This window comes from Eptatretus burgeri, chromosome 15, assembly GCF_056783735.1.
Source record: "Eptatretus burgeri isolate ZD-2024b chromosome 15, Ebu_testis_v1, whole genome shotgun sequence".
NCBI lineage: Eukaryota > Metazoa > Chordata > Myxini > Myxiniformes > Myxinidae > Eptatretus > Eptatretus burgeri.
In genome coordinates, this window is record NC_140975.1 from 1,065,105 (window position 1) to 1,091,100 (window position 25,996).

Here is a 25,996-nt window from a genome sequence, read left to right on the forward strand (position 1 = left end):
AAAAAATCTGAAAACCCACTCCGTGGGAGTACCTCCTGTGCAGCTTCCCTTCGCAGGGCAGCTCACCAGATGACAGGATTGGGGCAAAGCCTTCGGGACCCCCAATCTTTGATGACAGGAGGGAAACCACGGGGTAACATCCCTGGGTCAGATTGCGGGAGAGTGTGTCGGAGTGGTGCTGAGGTGTCGTCCACCAGACGGCGGTCTCCTTGGGTTAACCTGAGGCGGTCCTTTCGGGTAGGTGCCTGGAATGTCCTATCCCTAAGAGAGGATGATCACCTGTCTCTGTTATCATCTGAGCTCAAGCGTTTGGACATCGGGATTGTAGCTCTCTGAGGTTTGGAGACCGGATTGCGGCGAGATAATGGTGGGTGGTTACACCTACTATTGGTCTGGTCGCTCTGATGGTTACCATACCGAAGGAGTTGCTGTAGCTGTGTCCAATAAGCTGACCCCAATGATAATTGAGGTAACACCGGTCAACGAGCGTATTATGAGACTAAGGATTCGTCACTCCTTAGGTGTCATTTCCCTGGTCTCTGTTTATGCTCCGACTGAGGCGAGTGATCTCACCGTGAAGGATGCATTCTACGCCACGCTCGAGTCTGTGGTTGATCAGTGCCCCAGACGAGATACACTTCTTGTCTTGGGGGATTTCAATGCATTGACTGGAACTGATAGGGATGGTTATGAGACATGTGTTGGTCCCCATGGGTCAGGAACTATGAACCAGAATAGCACTAAGTTCCTTGACTTTGCAAGAAGTCATGGACTTAGGGTGGCTGGTTCATGGTTTCAGCGCCCACAAGCTCATCGCTGGACTTGGTATTCCAACGCTGGCGGTGTGGCAAAGGAGATTGACCATGTCCTCATGACGGTCGTTGGAGGATGATCCAGAACTACAGGGTCTACCGGAGTGCTCAGTTCCTCAATACTGACCACAGGCTTGTTGTAGCAACTCTAAAGCTGCATCTTAAATCCTGGAGAATGGTACCATCCCAGCCTCGGCTGGATGTTGGCAAGCTCAGGGATGAGAGAGTAGCTGAGGAGTTTGCGAACAGGCTGAGTGGACACTTGGGGGGGTCTGGGTGCTTTGGGGGGTCCTGAAGAGTTGTGGAGTGCCTTCAAGACCACCGTCCTTGATGTTGCCGGTGGATGTCTTGGAGCTCACCGCAGGGCAAAGAAGAATTTTGTCTCTCAAGGGATACTGGATACCATTGACCAGAGTCGCAGGGCCAGGCTGAATGGCGGAGCTGAGGCGTAAAACGGTACGTGCACTGAGGGTGGACAAGGAGGCCTTTGTGTGGGGAATATGTGAGGGGGTAGAGCATCACCTGTGGACAGGTGATTCTCGTCCCGCTTAAAGGGGAATTCGCGCATTGCGTTCATCCAAGCCCATCCCTCGGAGCACTGCAGTTCGAGCAGAGAGTGGTGGGCTCTTGACAGAGGAGTCTGAAGTGAAGGCCCGCTGGGCCGGTTACTTTGAGCGGTTGTACCAGGCTGATCCCCCAACTGTCGAGTTGGACGTCAAGGGTGTGACAATCCCTGTTGCTGACCCTCAAATCAACTGTGGTCCACCTTCGCTTGTGGAAACACGGGCTGTGGTGAACCGGTTGAAACGGGGCAAAGCTCCAGGGATCTGTGGCATCCATGCCGAACTTCTCAAGGCTGGTGGAAATGCTGCACTCGTGTCGTTGCATGCAGTTTTGTGCTCTGCCTGGAACACAGGCATCATCCCAACTGATTGGAAGAGGGGCCTTGTTGTCCCTCTCTGGAAAGGGAAGGGTGATTGCCAAGACTGCAACAACTACCGAGGGGTGACGCTGCTCTCAGTGCCCGGCAAGGTCTTTGCTCGGATAATTCTTGATAGGGTTCGCCACCATCTGCTTGAGCACCAGCATCCAGAGCAGTCAGGCTTTACACGAAAGAGGTCAACGATTGACCGTATCCTTGCCCTTCGTGTCCTCACCGAATGCAGATGAGAGTTTCGGCAGGGGCTGCTTGCAGCCTATGTTGATCTCTGTAAAGCGTTCGATTCAGTGAATCGGGATGTCCTCTGGAGGATTCTTGGTCTTCGTGGGGTGCCACCAAAACTGATCGATCTGATGTCTGAACTCTACTCTGGTACTGAGAGTGCTGTGAAGTGTGGTGGTACCATCTCTGACTTATTTCCAGTTGTTACTGGAGTTCGTCAGGGGTGTGTACTGGCCTCCACACTTTTCAGCACTTGTATGGACTGGATTTTAGGGAGGATGGCAGAGAGATCAAGCTGCGGTGCATCGTTTAGGAATGTCAAGATCTCGGACCTTGATTTTGCAGATGATGCAGTCATCTTTGCGGAGACTTTAGACATCCTTTTGGGGGCCCTCGACGTGCTGAAAGAGGAGTCGGAGCCGCTGGGATTACGGGTTTCTTGGGTCAAAACTAAGATCCAGGCTTTCGGTGACATCTTGGATGCTGCTGTCCTGTCTGTGTCTGTTTGTGGTGAGGATGTTGAGGTTACAGAGAGATTCACTTACCTTGGCAGTGATATTCATGTCTCTGCTGGCTGTGATTCAGAGGTCAATAGACGTCTGGGTCGGGCCTGGGGAGTCATGGATTCACTGGATCATGGGGTGTGGCGCTGCCGGTACCTGTGCGGGAGGACGAAAGTCCGAGTCTTCAGGTCCTTGGTACTTCCAGTCTTGCTCTATGGATGCGAGACTTGGACTCTGACCAAGGATCTGAGACGGAGACTTAATTCCTTTGGTACCAGGTCTCTTCGGAGAATCCTTGGCTATCGCTGGTTGGATTTTGTGTCCAACGAGCGGTTGCTGAGAGAGACTTGGATGAGATTTGTTACCTGCATAGTCCGTGAGCGTCAGTTGCGGCTGTATGGACATGTGGCTCGTTTTCCTGACGCTGATCCTGCTCACCAGATTCTCTCAGCGAGGGAGTCTCATGAGTGGAGGAGGTCAGTGGGGCGACCACATGCCTCGTGGTTGCAGCAGGTTGACCATCATCTCAAGGAGATGGGGATGGGCCTGGCATCTGCCTGGGGGATGGCCAGACGGAGGCCCCTGGAGTACCGGTGGAAAGTGGACGCAGCGACGCGCTGTTCTGGCACATGCTCCCATACCTGACCTGAACCCGAGTAATCTTTACCTCTCGCCGTTTGCTGACGTCAGTCAACAAGGATGTGCTCCCCACCTCACAAACCAGCAATGTTATTTACGAGTTTAAGTGCCGATGTGAAGCTCGGTACGTGGGCCGCACAACACTAAGATTCGCTGATCGGATCAAACAACACATCCCCTTGGCGATTCGAAGAAAGATTGTGAGGGTTAACACAACCAGTGCGAACATGTAGAAGTATCCAGCAACCACCGGCCACTGTGCCTGCTTCATCTGCCATTGCACAGCACCTGGTTGCCAACCCTATCTGTGCAGACCAGTACAATGCAGAGATGTTCAGGATATTGAGCAGAGGTCTGAGCTCGTTTCATTTATGATTGAAGCAACCTTCATCCTTACCACCGATCCAATATTATGTCGTCAAAAGGAATTTGTACGATGTGTCTTTCAGCATGGAAAGATCAAGGGAAGTACGGTAACAAATGGTGAATGGACCTGAGGGGAGGCCCCTCCCCCTCTCTCAAGAATGTGGTTGCAAGCGTCAATCATCAACGAACTCTGCTCCAGCCAATGGGAGCCCAAGGTGAAGATGATGAGCCGACCAATGGGCGTTCGGAATAACCGTGACATCATTACGGCTGAACCAATCAGCGTCTACCTTATTGAGACCTGCGTATAAAGCACACGCCTTCACTTCCTTCTTCACTTGCTGCGATTTTTACCCTGAAGAGTGCAGCACGAAAAGCTTCGGTCACTATTATATCGTGTTTGTTTGTATCTATATTAAAGTTCTGTAGTACCAAACATCTGTTTATCTCTCTCTATCTCTAAAGCATTTCTGTCTCCATCAAATTCCCTGCATTAGCAACACCTCCTAAACCTAGATAGAGGGGTGTATCCCAGTCGTCCTGGCAAAAAAATCTCCAACAGCCACTACAAATGCAATTTTCTTTTCGGTATCCAGTCACTCACAGCACAATGATATCACAACACAATCCCGCAATGATGATCTAGGTACAGCACAATATCACATGATATATAAAGGATCCCGCGAGGATCCAGGTACGGTACAATGCAGGATATTTCTTAAAATACCACGGAGACTGCAATTACTTCCATTTTGGTTCGTTCGAGTCTCCCGAGACGCGGTGCGTCTCAGATTCCAGAGGTGATCCGGCTTCTACACAAAATATAATGAAACTTTTGTTGAAGGGAAATCGGCGGTCGAAACTCCATGAGTAATTAGATGAGACATTAATTAATAAAGAAAAACACTCCATTTGCAACTTCAGCAAAACACCAAAGTTAAGATATTTTACACGCTGTGTGCACAATGACAAACAAAAACATCCGAGTGGAAAACAATGAAAAAAAGATGTCACCCTGTTCAACACAACCAATCCACGTCTTCAGTTCACTTGTTTACAACAGATTTAAATAAAATTGTAGTTATAAACTAACACACACAATCGATGTAAGGAGCCACAGCTGCCCCCCACTGCAAATACAACTGCAGCAAGTTGGTGGGAGGGGGTAGAAGGAAGGGGTTGGGATAAGATGTGCTACAGGATGATGGTGAGATGACTCCAGGAAGGTTTGGACTATTACATCTGAATACCCCAGGGGTGTGGAGCAGACAACACCGTTTGATGAAAGGGGACAACAAAAGTCAGTTTACCATGAGCGATCTCGGCGAAGAACTTTGAGTCCCATTGGAGGAGTTCATTGGAAGCGAATGAAGGAACATCACAGCCACAGCACAGGCTTTCGGCAGGTGTGTCTTACCACAAGAACTACACCACATCTCTAAGCGCTGGACTCACCGCGACGGAGCTCAGCGATCTCGGCTGAGGGAAAGAGCACGAAGCGCACAGCCAGAGAGAGCTCGGCAAGGCGAGACCCGCAGTGCGGAACACCGAAGAAAACCACGGCACGCGTGTTTGAGAGCACACCGCCAGTCGCCGGATTTGAAGCTGCGTCGACGAGCATTTGCTTCACCATCAGGCCTTCGAGGAAAAGAGATAAGGAGGCTTGCTGTTAACTGGGTGCTCGAGTGATAGTTAATGAGCTGGACAAATGATGCTTATCACAACACAATTAAAATGAGACAACTTTAGATATTACCTTCCAAAAGAACCATTTGATTCAACTTACCACCAAGACTGTGTGTGACCCAGACGATGGGCTTTTCACCGACACCAGCTGCCTGCAGTTTCGCCAGCATTTCCCGACTCCTATATGCCAAGGACCGTCTGTGGCACACATTAAAAGAGACACTACCACTGGAGAACAGGACATCCTATCACTTCTGCAGTGTCATTTGTCATGTATGATAACTTCTCCAACCCCAACCTGAGACCAAAATTCCTAATTGCATAGGACATGCAGATTCAGTGAATGTTTGAGGTGTATAAATCAGGTGCAAACCTCTTTCCACCTCACAGTGACAGCTGATAATGTAAAACTCACTTGTAGCTATCAGAAGGACATTCAGGGAACCAGTCACTAAGCCGAGTGTCATATTCAACGGAAAGCACTCGGTTTTCAGGACAGTCTTCTCCAAGCCAGCTCTGTCCACAACCGATGAGACATCGTCATTCCACAGAAACTGGGATCCCGTCCTGACCCAACCTTAAAAGACTTGTCAAGTTTACACTGTACGTTAAATTGCTTGAGGGCTGCACAGTCGAGACAGAGAACAGGTTTACAACCTCGCTTAATGGGCCAACAATACTTGACTGTGTGAGTATCCTAAGCTGCATCAGAGGTAGTCCAACTTCTCGGCAAAGCAGCCATTGGAATGCCTTCAAAGACTGTTATTGTCACGATGAGAAAAACCAAGTAAGAAAAAGAAAAGGGTGAGCGAGCAAAAATAAAATGGCGAGAGAGGCTGCAAGTGGATCAAAGTTGGCTCGAAGCAGAGAAGTCAGATTTTTGACACTGTGCAGGTGAAACAACAATGACGTAGGCATGTTTCCTATCTGTCATAAACTCAAATGTTACATGCTCTTACCCAGGTATCGCATTGCGCAAGCGAACAGCACCGCGCTTCCCGGGTGAACGATATCCATCCTCGTCAACGATACCCCAACCCATAATCGATATCCTACTCTGTAAGCTGATCTTGGTCATGGCAAATGTTCTTGGCAGGCAGTTAACCTTGGGCCAACATTGGGAAACGTCCCGATATTTGCCGCCGGAGAGATGGACACTGGCCTCCGGGTCTCGCAAGCGCCATGTTTTGAAGGCAGCTCCCAGAAGTCCATGCACAAACAAGATGTCTCCTGTGGTGTTTAACCTGCGAGACAGTTGAAGAGCTTAGAAAACCAAACCAAATCCCATCAACACAGTCTTACGAGTCCACATCCAGGTACTCATTCTTCAAAATAAGCATTTCCACATTGTTAATTCTGAATTGATCATTGGATTTTGCATCAATCGTGAAAAATGAGAGACGCATGAATCACTTTAACGTTTTTCAAAGGAACCTCCTCAAGAACCCCTTCTTGCTTACAAATGAGCATAAATCACCAGATCAATCTGTGACCACTACACTAAACAGGAAGCTTCAAAAACTTCTGGTTTGGGGTTTTTTTTCCACGTGTTGGTCGAATCTTGATGGAAGAGCAACTTCCTCACCAGAGGATTCAGTGTACTATGGCTGGGAAGAAGGGTAGGATAATTGAAGATGAGATGGGATGAATCTGTGCATGAGAAAGAGCAGGTTTCTGTGCTAGAATTCCCAGGCTGAGTTAACATCAGGGGCAATAGATATCGGAGACTAATCCTGAAGACAGATGGACTGCTTGCAGTCACTGCCAATCTGCCTAAGTGAAATGGATAGTTGCCAACTCTACTGCTTTTTTGTATACTTGAGCATCCTCCCGAGTGTTTTGCCCAACAACGAACATTACCACTTTCACAAAATAATATCTCATCAAAGTTTTTGATAGATTTTCATGTTGTGACAAGGTTTCTGTCAGGCTTTGGGTGTAAATTAATCAGGAAAAACATGATTATTCTGGTTAATTTTGCATGAGTGTCTTAGAATGTACAAATTTAAGGTTAAAATTACAAAATTTCCCATTCCGGGGAGGATGTAGAGGAAGCATTGAGAGGGTGGGGTGAGGAGGGATACAGATTAGTACAAGGACAGTGAGAAACCCCACTCCCAGACGATGTCCCCCTCGGTCCATTCGCTCCCTTGCACCACGGATCCTTTTCATACAACCTCTTTTTCTTCTCTCAATGCTGGCAATCATGGAAATGCCAGACTCATCAGCATTGAGGCAGATTTCTGAGAATAGCCAGAGAAATGTTGACTTTCACAAACATATGAAAAGATGAACCAATTGGAGCAGAAGAAGAACAGGAGACATTTGTGGAAAAGTTCATCATCACGAAGGCCAAAAGGGAGGATTTCCCATTGGGAGAAATCTGGATGGGAAGGTTCACAGATTGAGTCAGTCCCATGGAGTCATGGAAGTCTTTTGCTAATGTGCCAGAGCTGGTGAGAGAGGTACTAACACCCAGCCAATTTGTACGGAGAGATTTGAAATCACCACATATGAGGAAGAGAGAGTTGGGATGAGTAGTTAAAAGATTGTCCATGTTGTCTGAGAAAGAGAGAGACAGAGAGAGCGAGAGAGAGACAGACAAAGAGAAAGAGACAGAGAGAGAGAGAGACAGATAGATAAATGGAGTCGTCGCTGTTTGGAGGACGGTACAACACACAGCCACACAAGAGGGTGGAGTGGAGGGGAAGTTGCAGACAAAAGTACTCCTCGGGGTTGGGAGAAGTAAGATTAGTACAAGGGCAGTGAGAAATTGAGTTACTGATATAAAGTGCAACTCTGCCACCAGGGTGGGGTTCACGCCGATCAAATCGAAGGAGGCACTAAGAAGTCAGGGTTGTCCTGTGGGAGGAAGGATTCTGTTAAACAGATGATATCCAGGCTGTCAGCAACAGCATGGATTGAGAGATCTGTCAGGTTGGAGTGGCAGCCTCAGATATTTGAGGCTCATTCAGTGATGGATGGGGGGTGGCAAGGCATTGTGATGGTGCAGGACAGAGGGGGGGAGATTTGCGGGGGCAGGGTGAGTGGAAGATTTTGAGGGGGGAGATTTGCGGGGGCAGGGTGAGTGGAAGATTTTGAGGGGGCAAGATGGGGAGGGAGGTTTGAGTGTTTGGGGTGTGGGGGAGGCATTGAGAGAGTGGTGTTTGGAGGGATACAGAAATGGGAGACATGAAGCTTTGAAGGGTTGGGTTGGGGGTGAAAGCGGAACGAGGAGATATGAAGTAGAGGAATGCTGATTCCAAATTCCCAAGTTTGACAAACGGAGATAAAGATCATGGGATGAGAAAGAACATATTTTGTTGAAGGCACGGAGAGACATGGTGCTGTGTACGTGTGGGAGGATGGTTGGTGGACAAAGAACTTAGGTGATAGACAGTTATGGAAAATAACATAAGTGAAGAAGAGAAATAGATAATGGTGAAGAAGAAGAACATAAGGCACGTTCCTGATAGAGATAAAAGGGTAGTGAATGATTTCAAATGTTTTTAAAGGAAGAAGGATAAAGCGTTTATATTCAATGAAGATTGTTTGGAGATATTAAGAAAGGAGGGGGGGAAGAATGTGTAACAGGAAGTGTCGGCAGAAAGAAGTTCAAGTCAAATGAGATTGTTGGGGAGTGAAAAAAAAAAAGTTTTTGGGTTTTTTATTTGTTGAAACGAGGAGGGGAAATGGGATAATGTTGAGGAGGCAGAAGTAAAATATTTGGTAAGAAAAAAGCAAAATGATCAGGAAGACAGAGACAGAATTTTCACACTTTCTATCCGAGGAGCAGCGAAATTTGGCCTTGCACAACCCGAAAATTAATTAAACCGATACAGCACAAACAAGGTACGACCTAACCTGAAATATTGGACAGGATACAACAGCAACACCTGGATGAAGACGTAACAGACAAACACTATGAATCCGCTTTGGAAAATTTAGCTTTAATGAGGTGGAAATGGCAGCGGCAGATTCGACCAACACGTGCAACAATCCCCGAACCGGAAGAGACCACAACGGAAAACATCCAACATTTGGACGTTTCAACGCTATCTTTCGTGTTGTCTTGTAGAGGCCAAATTTTCACTCAGCATTTTGGCCAGATTTCAATAATTTCACATTATTCACACTAATAAAAGTATTGGTTTTTTTTAATAACAAGAAAACATTGTTATTTAATTGTTTGGCAGGTTGCTTGCCACATATAGTGTATATTATATATACATACAGCTTATGGAACCTTTATGGCCACAGTTGTGTTCCCAAAATTCAGTGATTGTATGATAGACAAATGAAAAAATAAGCTTGCACAGGAGAGCGAGTGTCCACACAGGTAAACAGGTCAATACAGCCTATAGAAGCTAGACTTTCACGGCAACATACATGGTAATCTGCTGAGGGTGCAGCAGGTACACCCCATCTGGGTACTGCCCCCGTACGGTCTCACGGTCCATGTTAGCAAGAGCACGAGCAGCGAGAGCCTCGTCGATGACCCGTCCAGACTGGAGCCTCTCGACCAACACCCTCACCCAGCCTGGAGATCCACACGTAAATCGACGTGTCCAACTTCAGCCGTAGATCTACACAAATCGTTTAGCCCCTCAAGCACCCGCACCGCCTCTGTAGATCAGTACCAGATTGCACAATGGTGGAGTGCAGGTGTGGCTGCATTGCCAAATTCCCGACAATGCGCATAGCGTGATGCTGAAGTTGCGGCCTAACATCGTCACGCTCAATCAGCCGCAGCAGCAAATCCAGCACTCCAAGGCGTACGAGCTGTTCACAGTGGCTCGGCAACTGCACATCCAACAAAAGAATCACTACCGCCATTACATCAGCACACTTACCGATCACCACAAAGTACGAGCTTACCCACCAAGCCAAAATTACAACGCTAACTCAAAGCCGTTACCATAACCGTGTACACCTCCAGGTTTGAGTGCACCTTAGAATGCTGCAGAATGACCTTCACACACATTGACTCCACTTGGTCCTCAGAGATGGGCGTGGAGGGCCGCTGGCCGGGCAACATTTCACCGACAAATGTCCAGTGCGCAGCCTGTCAAATAAATCGATTACATTACAATGATCACTCACAGCAACATTCTTCAAGTTCATGTCAGCATCGTAAAGCACATGTAATCGCCATTTGTGACCTATGTGTTGATGTTACCTTCAAGTTCCCCTTCTGCTCCATCTGCTCCACCTTGTTTGGAGAGGACAGAACGGAGCAGATGTGGGAAAATATTTAAACTGGGAAGTTGGTGGTGCATAAGCGGGTCACAGTTCACACTATAACATATAAGCACGGTCACAACAGCGTCGTGCGAGTTCAGTTACACACGTAGCAACGATGCAATCGAGTTTGAATTACTTTATTTTTAGAACAATGTTATTCAAGTCATTATTTCATGCTCAATGACTTTGTAATCCCTTGTGTGCCAAAACTGTAACTTCCATATCTTCAAAAGTTTAAGTTCCATAACTTAAGGTGAGTGTATTTGAGTGTGTTTTTCACTGCATTCCAGCAAGGCTTAAAGTTATTCTTTCTTGGTGAATAAAAAATCTTCATTTTTAATGGTAAGTCAAAGAGATTTATACATTTACCAGATTGACAAAATTAGTACTGAAGCAGGGAAAGCAGGATGGATTAGAATAGGAAAGAAAAGTGTACAAGCAGGGTGTATCGAATTATGAAGGCAAGTTGTTTGTCGGCCAGTTACCTCTGATCTCATACGAGTCTGCGAACTGTCACTCAAGATGAGCGAAGTCAGTCGACAAACACAGGGGTCCATGTCACCAGTCGGTAAGTTCAACAGCACGCCCTGCAGTGACTCGTCCAATCGAGTGTTCTGTAGCACAAACGCAAGAGGGAGATCTACGAGGTTCTGTTGAAAAGTCACGTCTCCTCTTCTTTTTCTCCAAAAGAGGGAAAGATATTCGAATGAAACAAAGACAGATACAACCATCAATCTTTTTTTCTATTCTGGTGTATATTTATTTATCAATACAATCACCACTATAATCCACAGATTTATACCAAAGTTTGAATAGTTGTGCGATACCGTCACGATAGGACTGTGCATCCTGCCGTCTTAAACAGCACTCCACAGAGGCATTGACATCATCGTCAGAAGAAAAATGTTCTCCACGAAGGTATTCCTCAAGTCTGGGGAAAGAGTTGAAAATCTGACTGAGCCAAGTTGAAGCCAGTGATTCCTTATGGTGGTACTCCATTGAACATCTCTTACTCTGAAGATCGTAATAGTGCACCCAAATCTCATCTCCAGTCAGTCATCCCAAATCTCATCTCCAGTCAGTCATCCCAAATCCCATCTCCAGTCAGTCATTCCAAATCTCATCTCCAGTCAGTCATCCCAAATCTCATCTCCAGTCAGTCATCCCAAATCTCATCTCCAGTCAGTCCCTGATGTGTACCCCGGTCCGCGGTGTGTACCCCGGTCAGAATAGGTACACCGTATCCCTGCGTGTCGTAAGAGGCAACTAAAAGGGTTGGCGTCAGGAAGGGCATCCGGCCATAAAAACATCGCCTCAAAAAGGAAACCATGATGAGTACAACTGATGGGCATGGTACAGCCCAAAGTACCCCGTGGGGGCCCTCACCCCCTCTCGTTAAAACTCAAGGTGGGGAACCCGATCGAAGCAAGGGAGGAAATTTTTCCATTTATGATGACCAATCGTCTGATGCCCCACGTGGAGATCAGTTTCTGAGATTTGGTACATGGAATGTAGGGACAATGACAGGGAGATCTGGAGAAGTGGTTGAAACATTGGTCAGAAGAAGAGTGGACATATGTTGTGTGCAGGAGACACGGTGGAAGGGAAGTGGTGTGAGAATGGTGAAGGGTTGGCAGGGGCAGAAGTACAAGTTTATGTGGCAAGGGTGCCCGGAAGGCATGGATGGTGTTGGTGTCATGTTTTCTGAGGAGTTTGTAGACAGTGTAGTGAGTGTGACTCGAGCGAGTGAAAGGTTGATGATGGTGAGAATCGTGATCGGAAAGCTCTTGGTGAACGTCATCTCGGGATATGCCCCACAGGTCGGTCGAAGCGATGAAGAGAAGAACATGTTCTGCTGTGCGATAGAGAAGTTGATGGAGAATGTGAAAGATGAGGAAGTTGTTGTGGTTGGAGGAGACTTGAATGGACATGTGGGAAGGAGTCCAGACGGTTTTGAGGGAGTCCATGGGGGTTATGGATATGGTGTGAGAAATAGAGAAGGTGAAAGGACCTTGGAGTTTGCTGATGGAGCTGATTTGTTGATTTGTAATACTCAATTCCAGAAAGTGGATAATAAGCTTATTACATACACGACAGGTGGGTCGACGACAACCATCGACTACCTGATGGTGCGTCGGCGAGATAGGGGAAACCTCTGGGACACAAAGGTGATCCCAGGGGAGGAGACTGTTTCGCAGCACCACCTGGTTGTCTGCGATATAAGGGTGAAAGGTGCGAGAATTCTACGGGTGAAGTACCAACTGAGGATGAAGGTGTGGAGGTTGAAAGAGGCGACAGTGAAGGAAGCATGAAGAGAGAGGCTGAGTATGGTTGAGGATGATGTGGTTGAGCTTGAAAGTGGTTGGATGTCAATGAAAGATAGTCTATTGGGAGCCGTTGGTGAGGTATGTGGATGGACAAAAGGACCACCGAGGCACTCGGAAACATGGTGGTGGGGTGATGAAGTTGGAAAGACGATTGAAGAGAAGAGGAAGAAGTTCAAGGAATGGAAAAAAGGCAAAGGATACGGTGGAAGAAGAGGCAGAGCATGAAAGTTATAAGGTAGCCAAGAAGGCTGTAAAGAAAGAGGTAGCAAAGGTGCAGGAGGCCTAAAGGAAAATGTTCAGAGAACGCTTGGATTCGGAGGAAGGTAAGAGAGCGGTATTCAGGATTGCAAAGCAGATAGCGAGAGAGAGGTTTGATGTGACGGGGGTGAGTTGCTTGAAGGATGAAGTGGGACAAACCGTTGTGGACTCAGATGGAATTAAAGGAAGATGGAAGAGATATATGGAAAGGCTGTTGAATGTAGAAAATGAATGGAATAGAAACATCGAGAGTAACCCAGTTTTAGGACCAGCAGAAAAGATAACTGAGAAGGAAGTCGAGGAAGCTATAAGAGCAATGAAGATTAGAAAAGCAGGAGGGCCGACGGGAGTTGTGGGAGATATGTTGAAGGCAGCGGGAAGTTGGGGTGTGAAGAGAATGACAGAGATCTGTAATCTGGTGGTGAAAGAAGGCCGCATTCCAGTGGATTGGGAACTGAGTACCCTCGTCCCTCTGTACAAGGGGAAAGGTGACCCTCTGGACTGTGGCTCCTATAGAGCAATAAAGTTATTGGAGCATGGAATGAAAGTATTGGAAAGGGTGTTGGAGAAGAGGATAAGGAAGAAGGTAAAGATTGACGAAATGCAGTTTGGATTTATGCCAGGAAGAGGAACGACAGATGCGATTTTTATTGTAAGGCAGTTGCAGGAGAAGTACATGGAGAAGAGGAAGAAGTTGTTTTTTGGGGTTTGTTGATCTGGAGAAAGCATTTGATCGGGTTCCGCGTGAAGTTATGACATGGGCATTGAGGAAGTTAGGAGTGGAGGAATGGTTGATCAGAGTAGTGATGGCAATGTATGAGAGAGCACGCACAGCTGTAAGGACGAAGGACGGGAACAGTGGTGAGTTTGAGGTGAGGGTAGGAGTGCACCAGGGGTCGGTACCAAGTCCACTTCTATTTGTAGTTGTGATGGAGGTGCTGGCTCGGAGGGTAAAGGAGGGTTTACCGTGGGAGCTGCCGAATGCAGATGATCTGGTGTTGATTGCAGAGAGTATGGATGGACTGAAGGAGAAGATGAACAAGTGGAAGGAATGTATGGAGGCAAAAGGTTTGAAGGTGAATATCGGAAAGACGAAGGTGATGGCAAGTGGTAAAGCATGTGGTGAGGTGGAAAGGACTGGGAAGTGGCCGTGTGCTGTGTGCAGGAAGGGTGTCGGAGTGAACTCCATTCAGTGTACAATGTGTGCTGAATGGGTTCATCGAAAATGTAGTGGTGTGAGGGGGTCATTAACCAGTGTGGCAGCGACATTCAAGTGTAAGGTGTGCATAGAGGGAGCTGCAGATGAAGGAATTGTTGAGTTGGATCTTGGAGATGGTGTGAAGCTGGAAGGGGTGAAAACATTTTGCTATCTCGGAGACATGCTGAATGGAGAAGGTGGATCAGACTCTTCGACGGTTGCTAGAGTGAGATGTGCATGCAAGAAGTTTCGGGAACTGAGTGGCGTGCTGACGAGGGGAGTGTGGTTGAAGCTGAAGGGAAAGGTGTATGCTACATGTGTGAGGAGTACGATGATTTATGGGAGTGAGACATGGGTACTGAACATGGAGCAGCAACAAAGGCTGGAAAGGGTGGAAATGCAAATGGTTTGGTGGATGTGTGGAGTATCGTTGAGAGAGAGGAAAACGAATGATGACCTGTGGAAGATGATGGGTCTTGAGTCTGTGATGGATGTTGTGAAGAGAAACAGGTTGAGATGGTTGGGTCATGTGTTGAGGAAGGATGAAAGTGACTGGGTGAGAGAGTGTTGGAAATGAGTGTAGTCAGAAGTAGAGGACGGGGAAGACCGACAAAAACTTGGCTGAAGGTGGTGGAAGAGGAAATGTGGGCAAGGGGATTAAGAAGGGGAGATGCAGAAAATAGGGAAAAGTGGAGAAGATCGTCATGGGGCCCGCAAGGCTAACCCCTGCTTTTGCAGGGAAAATGGCCTTTAAATGCTTGTGTGTGTGTGTGTGTGTGTGTGTGTGTGTGTGTGTGTGTGTGTGTGTGTGTGTGTGTGTGTGTGTGTGTGTGTGTGTGTGTGTGTGTGTGTGTGTGTGTGTGTGTGTGTGTGTGTGTGTGTGTGTGTGTGTGTGTGTGTGTGTGTAGTCAGTCATCCCAAATCTCATCTCCAGTCAGTCATCCCAAATCTCATCTCCAGTCAGTCATCCCAAATCCCATCTCCAGTCAGTCATCCCAAATCTCATCTCCAGCACTTCACACTTCACAGCACTAACAATGTCATACTGCCCTCTTCCATCTTGACTAATGTAGTAGCACTGAGACATCGAGTCAGAATCACGAAACTTCACACGCAGTGGCAAGAAGAACTCATGTGTGGACTGTGCTTTGTTTCACTCGAATATCTTAACCTGTTTTGGATAAAAGCAAGAGGAAGCATTATTTTTCAACATGTCCTCATCCATACTGTACCTAGAGTTCCCAATTTAGATAAATTATTACAAATATCTCATAACTAGATCACATTGAACCCATCCTTGTTCACCCTTTACACACAAAAACATTCCAATCACATTCCCAATTCATTTTTCAGCCCTTATCACCCATGATGTGGACTCACATGTTGTTGCCTTGGTGGTGGCAGAAAGAACCTTCGGTCAACATCCTTCGAACGTGCTAGGATAATGGTGGTGGCTGGGTCACAAGCCTGTGCAACCGAGCGGTAATGCGCCGCTGTTACAGGTGGTGATGACATTGGGACATGTGAAAAAGGTTAACAAAACCCAACCTGTGCACACATCCTTTGTTAGTTTATGTTCGTGAAGGGCTGGAGGCTTGTGGTTGGTTGTCTATATATCATTACCGTCCCAATGGTGGATGGCAGAGAGTTCCAGAATGGCTTTTTGGCGTTGAGTGGCCTCACCAGACAAACATCGTTTCAGAACATCCCAGGGAGACAAATTGAGCTCTTGACGACTCCTGGGCATAAGAACTTCTGCAAGACCAGGTTCACAGGGACTCACTTCTCACCTGAACCACTTAAATCAAGATGCTTTTGATCGTTTATTTTGTCTTCTGATTCTAACGGTTCTTCATACTCATCCTCACTGATATATAACATTCTCATCAAGCTTAATTCTTTTCCAAGTATTGACCTGAGTATAAGCACGGATCAAGCCCTTATGCACATTACCCAGTAGTTTGTCACAGTTGAGTTTAAGGTAAAATTGACGATATAAATTATGGTGAAAGTTCACCTTCAATGGGCCTTTGGAGTAACCAGGCCGAAGCTTCATGCAACCGACGTGCCAAGCGCTGCAGATTCCACTTCAAAAGGTCTGTCAGGCCTGCGTACAGAGTGTATCTAGTGAGTGGGCATGCAGGTCAAAAGGCAGGATGGGGCCAATGTGGGATGACTGAGGCATGGCTGGTCAAGAGGGATGGTTGTGGGTGGGCATGGTGGATGGGTGGTCGTGAGTAGAGGGACGGGTGCGTGTGAGTGGGGACGATGCATGTGCGTGAGTGGGTGGACAGGTGAGCGGGGAGACGGGTGTGCGCGAGTGCGGGGGAAGGATGTGTGTGAGCGGGGGGACGGGTGTGCGTGAGTGGGGGGTACGGGTGTGCGTGAGCGGGGGGACAGGTGCGCATGAGGGGGGGTACGGGTGTGCGTGAGTGTGGGGGAACAGGTGCGCGTAAGGGACTATGGGAAAAGATAGATACAAATCAGAAGACTGTGGGATGCATACCTGAACGTGCTAGTGGAAGGGCTGGTTCACGGTAGATGTACACATAAGATTTCAGTTTTTCGGAATCAACGGCCTTCGTGTGCACGGTGAGGGCAAAGCGCAGAGATAGTGCTTCGTATGTCACATATAAACAACCTCTGCATACGACAATCAAACAGGTCGCCTCAGCTCCATGACAGATCAAACAACACTCTTCACTATGGCTTGTTGGTTCGGGTGACTTAAAGAAGCACAGATTATATTGATGAAACGTTCTTCAATACCCAACGTGTTCTTGAATCAAAATTGGCCAAATATCGGTCAAACCATCTCTCCTGTGAGAAGGCTTGATGGTAAAAGTGATGTGCCTAATGTGAGCCATATTTCATATGGACTAGATTCTCCATCCAATCAACGATCATATCAAAAACAAGTACACATGGAAAGTTTGTAATGCGGGGTACCATGTGGCTCGTGTGCGTCATACCGTCTGTGTGGTGCGCATCAGACCGTCTGTGTGCATTGAAAAATGGTGAAAATGGCAGCACAGCACAGTGGTCAGGGTTCGTTTGTCATCGTTTAACCATTCAATCTTTTGGATGATTCGTGTAGATACCACTTTATAACCCTTCCATTGTTTAATTACCACTTTAATTCATAGCAAAACCACTCTGCTGATCCCACCATTCCTCCACAAGCAAGCATCCCCAAAACCAGCAGTCTCACTTAAACCTCCTGACAATAAACTACGTTTGAAGCACCCATGGCATGTGGACGTCACAAAAAATTGCGTAAGCGAGTTTTTTGAAAAAACAATTAACCAATGTGGTAAATGCAGTGTTGTTAGAAAAACAGGTATTCATCATAAATTTAAATTTACTAAAATGTGAAATTCCCCTTGGTTTGTACAGCCCCAACACTTGCTCTCGAGACAGATATCAGAAGTTCAAATCAAAGATGCTTTCACATCAATTTGTTCCATTGTCCTTCTCCTCAAAGAGCCTCAGTCGTTGACCCTAAAGAAACTTACCCTGTTAACAAGGCCCCAGCCACAGCAATGCACTTCCCTGCATGAAAAAACAAGGAACAGCGGAAATGTAATGAGCGTTTAGAGGGCATGGGATCTATTACTAAACTCTTCATCTATTATTACAGATCATTTGACTGTCGTTGGGTGAGGAGATGACCAGGATGTGAGGAAGGAAACGGTATGAGGGAAGGCAAAAAGAGACCAAAAAGGGAAGTGAGGAATAGGAAGGGGGAGGTGGGAAGGCCTGGTTACGGGGGCCCGTGTGCGATCTGTTGAGGGTGGAAATTCTCCGGCACCAAGAAAAAAAGAGAACCGATCCCTGAGTCTCCGGGGCGATAAACGAACCGCACGGTGGTTTCATCCGATCGCATCCATAAACAAATCCAGCGCATGCCCATCCATCGGATTTGAACCTCTTTATGACGTCACACACACCCGATACACAACTGCACAATTAAGTATACATGAAGACCCGCACTTTTCATGCATAAATGTGATCCGAACATCACGCGAAAGGATGGCCAGCTTTGCCCCAGGAATAACTGAAAGGGTTTTCTGTCACCAACTATGCTCAGCATCCCACATCGAATCGGAGCACTTACGGTATGGCCTCTTCTGGTTGCCAGTTCGCATCTGTTCTTGCGTACAAATCATCCTGAAGCTGCAACAGCAAAACATTGCCCCTGCACATAGACAAAGCAGGTAACCATACACATTATACTTATGATAAAAACAAAATTTTTAATCTAATAATTAAATATAAACTCGAAGGCCACTCTCTGATGTCACGACATCGCCAGATATGGCTCTGCCCACATCATTACATCATCATACATACTTTTACCAAGTTTGCTTTAAATCCCTGAACCCAGATTCAAAATATTAAATCATTCTGGCAGACAGACCAAGCGTCCCTTCGGGTTGAAATTTAAAACATATTCTACTACTAGATCATAACATAACACGTGACTACTAGATCATAACTGTGACGTTTCACGTCGATTGATGAAGCATTTCAAGAGAAATAGTTTTTAAAAAAGATTTTCATTCAACCCAATACGGCTGCCAGACCGTGCGACCTATCAATTATTCGTGAACATCCTGGTATCCCAAAGGCTTGCGGAACATGTGGGTAAAGTTCCCCCTCGGTCTGTCAAGTCGTTCTGGAGAAGAAGGTTTTTAAAGGTTTATTCTTCAAAAAAAAATCATAGCTGCCAAACCATGTGACCTCCTGATGTCATAGGTGGAGAGGTTTTTGTTCCTCATGGATAGGTGATCATACCTGTAGCGTTTCGCCTCGATCTGTTCAGCTGTTTCGGAGAAGATTTTTGAAGGTTTTTATGTTTACAAAAAAAAAAAATATGGCTGCTGAACCACGTGACTGATGACGTCATAAATTCCCCCTCCCCATCTCCCCTCATACAATTTAGCCCCAGATGACCCTCAAAATTTTCAGCGTTCGACGTATGCAATCATGACGTCATAACAAAGCCAACTATGACATCATCAAAAAAACCACACTTGTTTCGCATGGGAAGTACTTCACATGTGCCAAGTTTCAATTTCTTCCATGAAGGGGTTTCGGAGATACAGAGGTATAAAGTTTGACCTTTTTCCCAAAACGGCTGCCACACCACGTGACCTATGACGTCATAATTATCATTACAACATTCCACATGAGTTGTTGCACCGATGGTGGAAATTTTGTGTGAATTGGATAAGCTGTTGCAGAGAAAAGAGAAAAATTAGCACGGACATACGGACAAGCCAAAAACATCATGCCTCCGGCGACTTCGTCGAGGGACACGTAACAGAAACTCAAATTTCATACAACTGGCTTTTCATGTATATATATATATATATATATATATATATATATATATATATATATATATATATATATATATATATATATATATATATATATTACATTGGTACAAATAGCATAATTGAATATGTGACGGATTCAATGGGCGAGAAGACCATCACGCCAGAGGTCTAGTTAACGCAGGCACTCTGAGCCAAGTGTTTGTACAACACCCGTGAATGACCGAAATGACGTTTGAATTCACACTGTATCACATTCAGAATTCACGAGTGACAATAATCCCCCAAGAATCGGTCAAATAAAACCGAGACTGGCGGTGGGTCACGTGCGGGAGTGCAGGAAGTGTGGGAAGGCAGGAAGATGTTCCTTGTAATTAAAAAGTTAATTAAGAAAATACGGGAGGCGAGAAAAGACCTCAATCTTCTGCACAAATAAATGTCAGTGTGCGTGTGTGTATGTGTGTGCGTGTGCGTGTGCGTGTGCACGTCAGTGTCTCTCCTCCATCATTCCAAAACTATGAAACCTATCAGCCCGAAACTTTGCATGCATACTAAGGAAACTCCAAGTGAGTGCATGAATTAAAATTGAGTGATTGAATTAATTAAAACACCCATTTTGAAGATAACTAATGGCCATATTTAATTATATCCATTATCAAGCCTCATCCTTGGTCACCTCGTTGTGCCTTGCTGGGGTCTCAACTCACCATTTTTTGTGACCTGCTCCACAATGCCTTGACTTGGAACTGGCCACAACGGTTTTTTAACGATAACGTTTTTTTCCTTTCCACTTTCCTCAGTCTTATCATTGAATGCCTGTTCATCAATGATAATCACTGACTCTGGAAAATCCTCTTTATCTCTCTGCCACGACATCCCTCGTCCTTCTGACAGACAGGCAGCAGCCTCTTCCCTCTCCTCAGGCCTTGACAACCACAAACTGGTAAAACACAATTTTTCTTATGTATCCATCTTGTCCACCCCTAGCATTCTCCCTTACCGCTCATCGCTACCTGCATCCTTTGTTTGTCCATCTCCGTCTCATACTCTATGTTCTCCCTCTGTTTTGTTGTTGGTGTTTCCCATTTCTCATGATGGTCCCTTTGTTATGTTGTGTCCTCGCTCTTCCACGAACCTGGACAATGTTTTTAAAATCAATCAATAATTTTATAAATCAATTAATAATCAATAATGGGTTGGGGAAATGGCTCGCGAAGTTTGAGGTGGATTGGGGAGATGGCTCGCGAAGTTTGAGGTGGATTGGGGAGATGGCTCGCGAGGTTTGAGGTGGATTGGGGAGATGGCTCGCGAGGTTTGAGGTGGATTGGGGAGATAGCTCGCGAGGTTTGAGGTGGATTGGGGAGATGGCTCGCGAGGTATGAGGTGGACTGGGGAGATGGCTCGCGAGGTTTGAGGTGGATTGGGGAGATGGCTCGCGAGGTTTGAGGTGGATTGGGGAGATGGCTCGCGAGGTATGAGGTGGATTGGGGAGATGGCTCGTGAGGTTTGAGGTGGATTGGAGAGATGGCTCACGAGGTATGAGGTGGATTGGGGAGATGGCTCGCGAGGTTTGAGGTGGATTGGGGAGATGGCTCGCGAGGTTTGAGGTGGATTGGGGAGATGGCTCGTGAGGTTTGAGGTGGATTGGGGAGATGGCTCGCGAGGTTTGAGGTGGATTGGGGAGATGGCTCGTGAGGTTTGAGGTGGATTGGGGAGATGGCTCGTGAGGTTTGAGGTGGATTGCAAGGCTGCTGCGCTGAAGGTCAGGAGTAGTAGGCCATGGAGTGGAACTCCCAACTCTTGTTTTCCTGGCTCACCGTCTGTTGATTATTTCCCTCAGTTTTTGATCGGTACAGCTGTCTTTACTAGTGAAGACTCAGCTCGGCCCGTGGGACAGTCGTTTTTGTGAATGCATTTCTAGTTTTACTTTACGTCGAGTCTCCACAATTCGGACTCGTTCATATTGAAAATCAAAACGATTTGAAAGTCAAATGTTTAAAACATTTTTATTGTTAACGTTTTAAATTTATTTGGGAAAAGTGTCGTATGAGAAAAAGTGACTAAAATAACTTCGAGCAGTACTCAGACTTCTGACATGACGGTTTTATACAAATGCAACATCTGTTCAACCACCGTGGATGAAAATCTCGATGCAGCCCAATGCTATGACACAGAGAGTGCATTGCACTCTCAAAGAAAATCTTGAGATTTATCACCGCCAATCCTACGCACCTCATCCAGCAACACTGCAAAAGGTGTTGTAATGGACGACAGAATAACGCTGACATGAAGCTTGTCGATCCAACGGCGGCCATTGCAACTGCAGGAAGGGGCACCATTGCTGAGGACAGTGAACATAAACTGGAATATACCGAGTTGGTTTTACTCCAGCTGCAGCAGCAGTGAAAAGCATGGTGACTGTGGCAGAGGGCACGGCGACTGCCTTGGAGGGCACGGCGACTCCAGCAGAGGCTGTGCAGGTGTCGGAAACTCAGAATTATACGAAATCTCGACATCGGAGAGCTCGTGCCACAACTGATGGTGTCACCTCCTTTACTGATAGCAAATGCAGTATCAATGACGACATAAACACTGATGAGGTTCTCAATGATGACGGTGTCTGGGTAAAGACTAAGTGTAAACAACATGGGCATAACACCACCTCCCAATCGGTACTATCGCCTCTGGAACTGGACAGACATCGGCATTCCACCAATGTTATGTTCTTTGGTGTGCCCGAGTCTACCAAAGATAGTGTAGAGGAACGCATTGAAGATGACCTCAATTTCCTCACCAGATGCTTTACGGCAATGATATCTGAAAATGAGAGAATGGAGTTCAAGGGGGTCTTCAGGCTTGGGGAGCGTCCTACAATCCCGGGGCTCAGGTCAAGGCCTTTGAAGGTTGTACTCAACACGAACGGTGAGCGTGAACAACTTCTCATCCGGGCCAGTCGCCTTCGAGGCATCCCTGTCAGTCTTCAACCAGATCTGACTAAAGCGAAAGGAGCTTGTCAGGCAGCTGAAGGAACATTAAAAAAAAAACGAGGCATGCCTCTTGGAGATCATCACCATGAAGTTGAGGCCATGGAGGGGAGCAGTGATGATGACTCAATCACCATAAGGTATACCAACACATGTAGTCCGTTTAACAAAATGGATGAGTTGCGAATGTTGGTTGCTCAACGGACATCAAATGTGTTAGGTGTTACAGAAACATGGCTAACTGATGACATTAAGGATGTAGAGGTAAGCCATTCCTGGCTCGTACATGCTTTGGAGGGACTGTACAATTCGGGCTAGGGGTGGTGATGTTATCTTCTATATAGCCCAGCATGCACATCTTAAGCATGTTCGGCTCCCCACACCCATTGGGGACACCGAGACCTTTTGGTCTAACCTATGTCCGTGGCACGTCCAAACTATTGAATGGCCTTATGTACAGGCCACCAGGCAACATGGTTGAACAGGACAACAACCTTGTGAGGGAGCTATTGAGCCACATTGCCAATGCCTGTCACTTGCTGCTGATGGGTGACTTCAACGCCCCTCACATCAGTTGGAACGACGGACTCCTCCCAGAATGCTTTCTCCAATAGATGATTAAATCTGGAAATTGAGGAGCCACTTCACCAGCATGTTGGGGAACCAACTAATTAAGCTGCTGGAAACATGCCATCTCTCCTGGACTTAGTTTTCAACAAGGATGACTGTGAAGTCGATATGCACCCATGCCTGTGTGGTGAGAGTGGACAAAAGCCGGATTAATAAGTGCTGACAGTTGTTAACGGTTTACAGCTGCAACCTTGGTGAAGACGATAAGGGCATCACCGCTTGGTTTCTCGGAAACTGCTCAAGCAATGCTTTCATAAAATCAACTCTTTGTATATCCCTGTATGTATTAGTAGTAGGGTACGAGTGCTTTTCGAGGAGAAGGGAACCATATGGATTTGGACGATTCCTTTTTCCCGCATGTGTACTGGTTAAACAGTTGTATTCTGAGCGGTCTCCTGGTCCTACATGGGAAGAGGAGCGACCGAGTGAACACCTGCCAACATTGGGGAATTGTGACCACGTTTTGTTATCAGGGACACAGGTCATAGATGTTGCAGCTCCCAGACCCCAATCCAGTTGCCACAGGAACATCTGGAAGGCAGACTACATTGCCATATGCCGAGATGCAGCAGAGAGCGTATGTAACCTCAGCGAACATGACACAATAGAGTTGTCGTGGGCAAAGGGAAAAGAGCGCATCCATCACCTGATTGCAACATATGCCCCGTTATGCCATGATAAACCAAAACGTCCCAGCTTCCCGTGGATGTCAAGGGACCTGCCAAAGCAGCTTACGGCAAAGAAAAATAAATGGCGGTGTTTTCGACTCACCAGAAACCCTGAAGACTATAGTCTTCAAGGCTGCACAACGGGCTTTTAAGGTAAGCTTTCAGGAGGCACAGAAACAGCATGAGACCCAACTCATGGAACAGGCTGTAAAGGCCCCAAAGAAACTCTATGCCAACTTCCATGGAAAATATAGCTCATGAGAGGGGGTAGGAAGGAACGCTCAATGACAGAGGAACCTTATTCCTGACAGACATCGAGAAAGGCCAATGCCTTGCGAATCATTATTCTGCAGTGTTAACACAGGAATATCCAGGCCCCATTCCTGGTCTTCCTATCTCCCAGAGGTGGGCAAACATTGATCGCACTCTGCATATGGGCTTCATTACGGAATGTGGAGCCACAAAACAGATGCATACTCTTGATCCCATCAAATCCCTTGGCCTGATGGTCTGGACCCCAAAGTTTTAAAGGAACTAAAGGAAGTTTTCAGCAAACTTTACCGCCCTGCATAAAAACAGGTGCAAAAACATATCCCTGCAACTACAGACCAATCAGCCTTCTCCCAATCATCAGCAAGGTTATGGAATCCATCATCGCTTCAGACATCAAATCCTTCCTCTTCTCCAATGGCTTGATTTCCGATCATCAATTTGGTTTCAGACCAGGTCACTCTACCCTGGATATGCTGCTTCTGCTCTCCCAACAATGGATGGAGGTCCTCAATGCCAGACATGAAATCAGAGCCATATCCCTGGACATATCGCGTGCTGTTGACACGGTCTGGCACCCTTCAGGTCAGGTATGGGAGCATGTGCCAGAACAGCACGTCGCTGCGTCCACTTTCCGCCGGTACTCCAGGGGCCTCCGTCTGGCCTTCCCCCAGGCAGATGCCAGGCCCATCCCCATCTCCTTCAGATGCTGGTCAACCTGCTGCAACCATGAGGCACATGGTTGGCCCACTGGCCTCCTCCACTCACGAGACTCCCTCGATGAGAGAATCTCGTGAGCAGGATCAGCGTCAGGAAAACGAGCCACATGTCCATACAGCCGCAACTGACGCTCACGGACCATGCAGGTAACAAATCTCATCCGAGTCTCTCTCAGCAACCGCTCGTTGGACACAAAATCTTACCAGCGAAATGTATACCACTAAGTGGTGAATGAAATGTCTACCACTATGTGGTGAAGGAAATGTCTACCACTATGTGGTGAAGGAAATGTCTACCACTATGTGGTGAAGGAAATGTCTACCACTATGTGGTGAAGGAAATGTCTACCACTATGTGGTGAAGGAAATGTCTACCACTGTGTGGTTCAGCGCGCCGTGTGGTGAAGGAAATGGATGTCGTGAAGGACGGACACCGATGTATGCACACATCCGTGAAGGACGGACGCCGATGCATGTCTACATCCGTGAAGGACGGACACTGATGTATGTCCACATCTGTGAAGGATGGACACTGATGTATGTACTCATCCGTGAAGAATGGACACTGATGTATGTCCACATCCATGAAGGATGGACACCGATGGATTTACACATCCGTAAAGGACGGACACCGATGTATGTCCACATCCGTGAGGGATGGACACCGATGTATGTACACATCTGTGAGGGACGGACACCGATGTATGTACACATCCGTGAAGGCGGACACTGATGTATGTCCACATCCGTGAAGGACGGCCGCTGATGTATGTCCACATCCATGAAGGAGGGCCGCTGATGTATGTCCACATCCATGAAGGACTGACACTGATGTATGTACACATCCGTGAAGGACGGACACTGATGTATGTCCACATCCGTGAAGGACGGACACTGATGTAAGTACACATCCGTGAAAGACGGACACTGATGTATGTCCACATCCGTGAAGGACGGACACTGATGTAAGTACACATCCGTGAAAGACGGACACTGATGTATGTCTACATCCGTGAAGGACGGACACCGATGTATGTCCACATCCGTGAGGGACGGACACCGATATATGTACACATCCATTGGAATGAATGAGAGAGAGAAGGCCTTCGGTTTTAATTAGGCTTTAATTTGCTTGATTGAAGCCATCTCTACAAACACAAACAAAAAGGTTCATCAACAATCGACGAC

At 46.8% G+C, this 25,996-nt stretch overlaps 1 protein-coding gene across 3 annotated transcripts in view; it reads right to left on the reverse strand.

Annotated features, from left to right (window-relative positions):
• Positions 1-25,996, reverse strand: part of SERAC1 (serine active site containing 1) — a 35,705-nt gene that overhangs the window by 5,074 nt on the left and 4,635 nt on the right. For 2 of the 3 annotated variants that reach the window (XM_085858494.1, XM_085858495.1), the window contains exons 2-15: positions 18,313-18,393; positions 17,711-17,747; positions 16,702-16,838; positions 16,213-16,302; positions 15,819-15,950; positions 15,576-15,688; positions 10,898-11,026; positions 10,120-10,233; positions 9,809-9,971; positions 9,558-9,708; positions 6,274-6,412; positions 5,584-5,684; positions 5,269-5,366; positions 4,938-5,120 (exon numbers count right to left, since the gene is read on the reverse strand). In XM_085858494.1, the coding sequence (XP_085714620.1) occupies positions 4,938-5,120; positions 5,269-5,366; positions 5,584-5,684; positions 6,274-6,412; positions 9,558-9,708; positions 9,809-9,971; positions 10,120-10,233; positions 10,898-11,026; positions 15,576-15,688; positions 15,819-15,950; positions 16,213-16,302; positions 16,702-16,838; positions 17,711-17,747; positions 18,313-18,393 (1,668 nt within the window). Of the gene's footprint in view, positions 1-4,937; positions 5,121-5,268; positions 5,367-5,583; positions 5,685-6,127; positions 6,413-9,557; positions 9,709-9,808; positions 9,972-10,119; positions 10,234-10,897; positions 11,027-15,575; positions 15,689-15,818; positions 15,951-16,212; positions 16,303-16,701; positions 16,839-17,710; positions 17,748-18,312; positions 18,394-25,996 lie in introns of all 3 variants that reach the window. The other variant, XR_015052056.1, reaches the window with a different exon arrangement.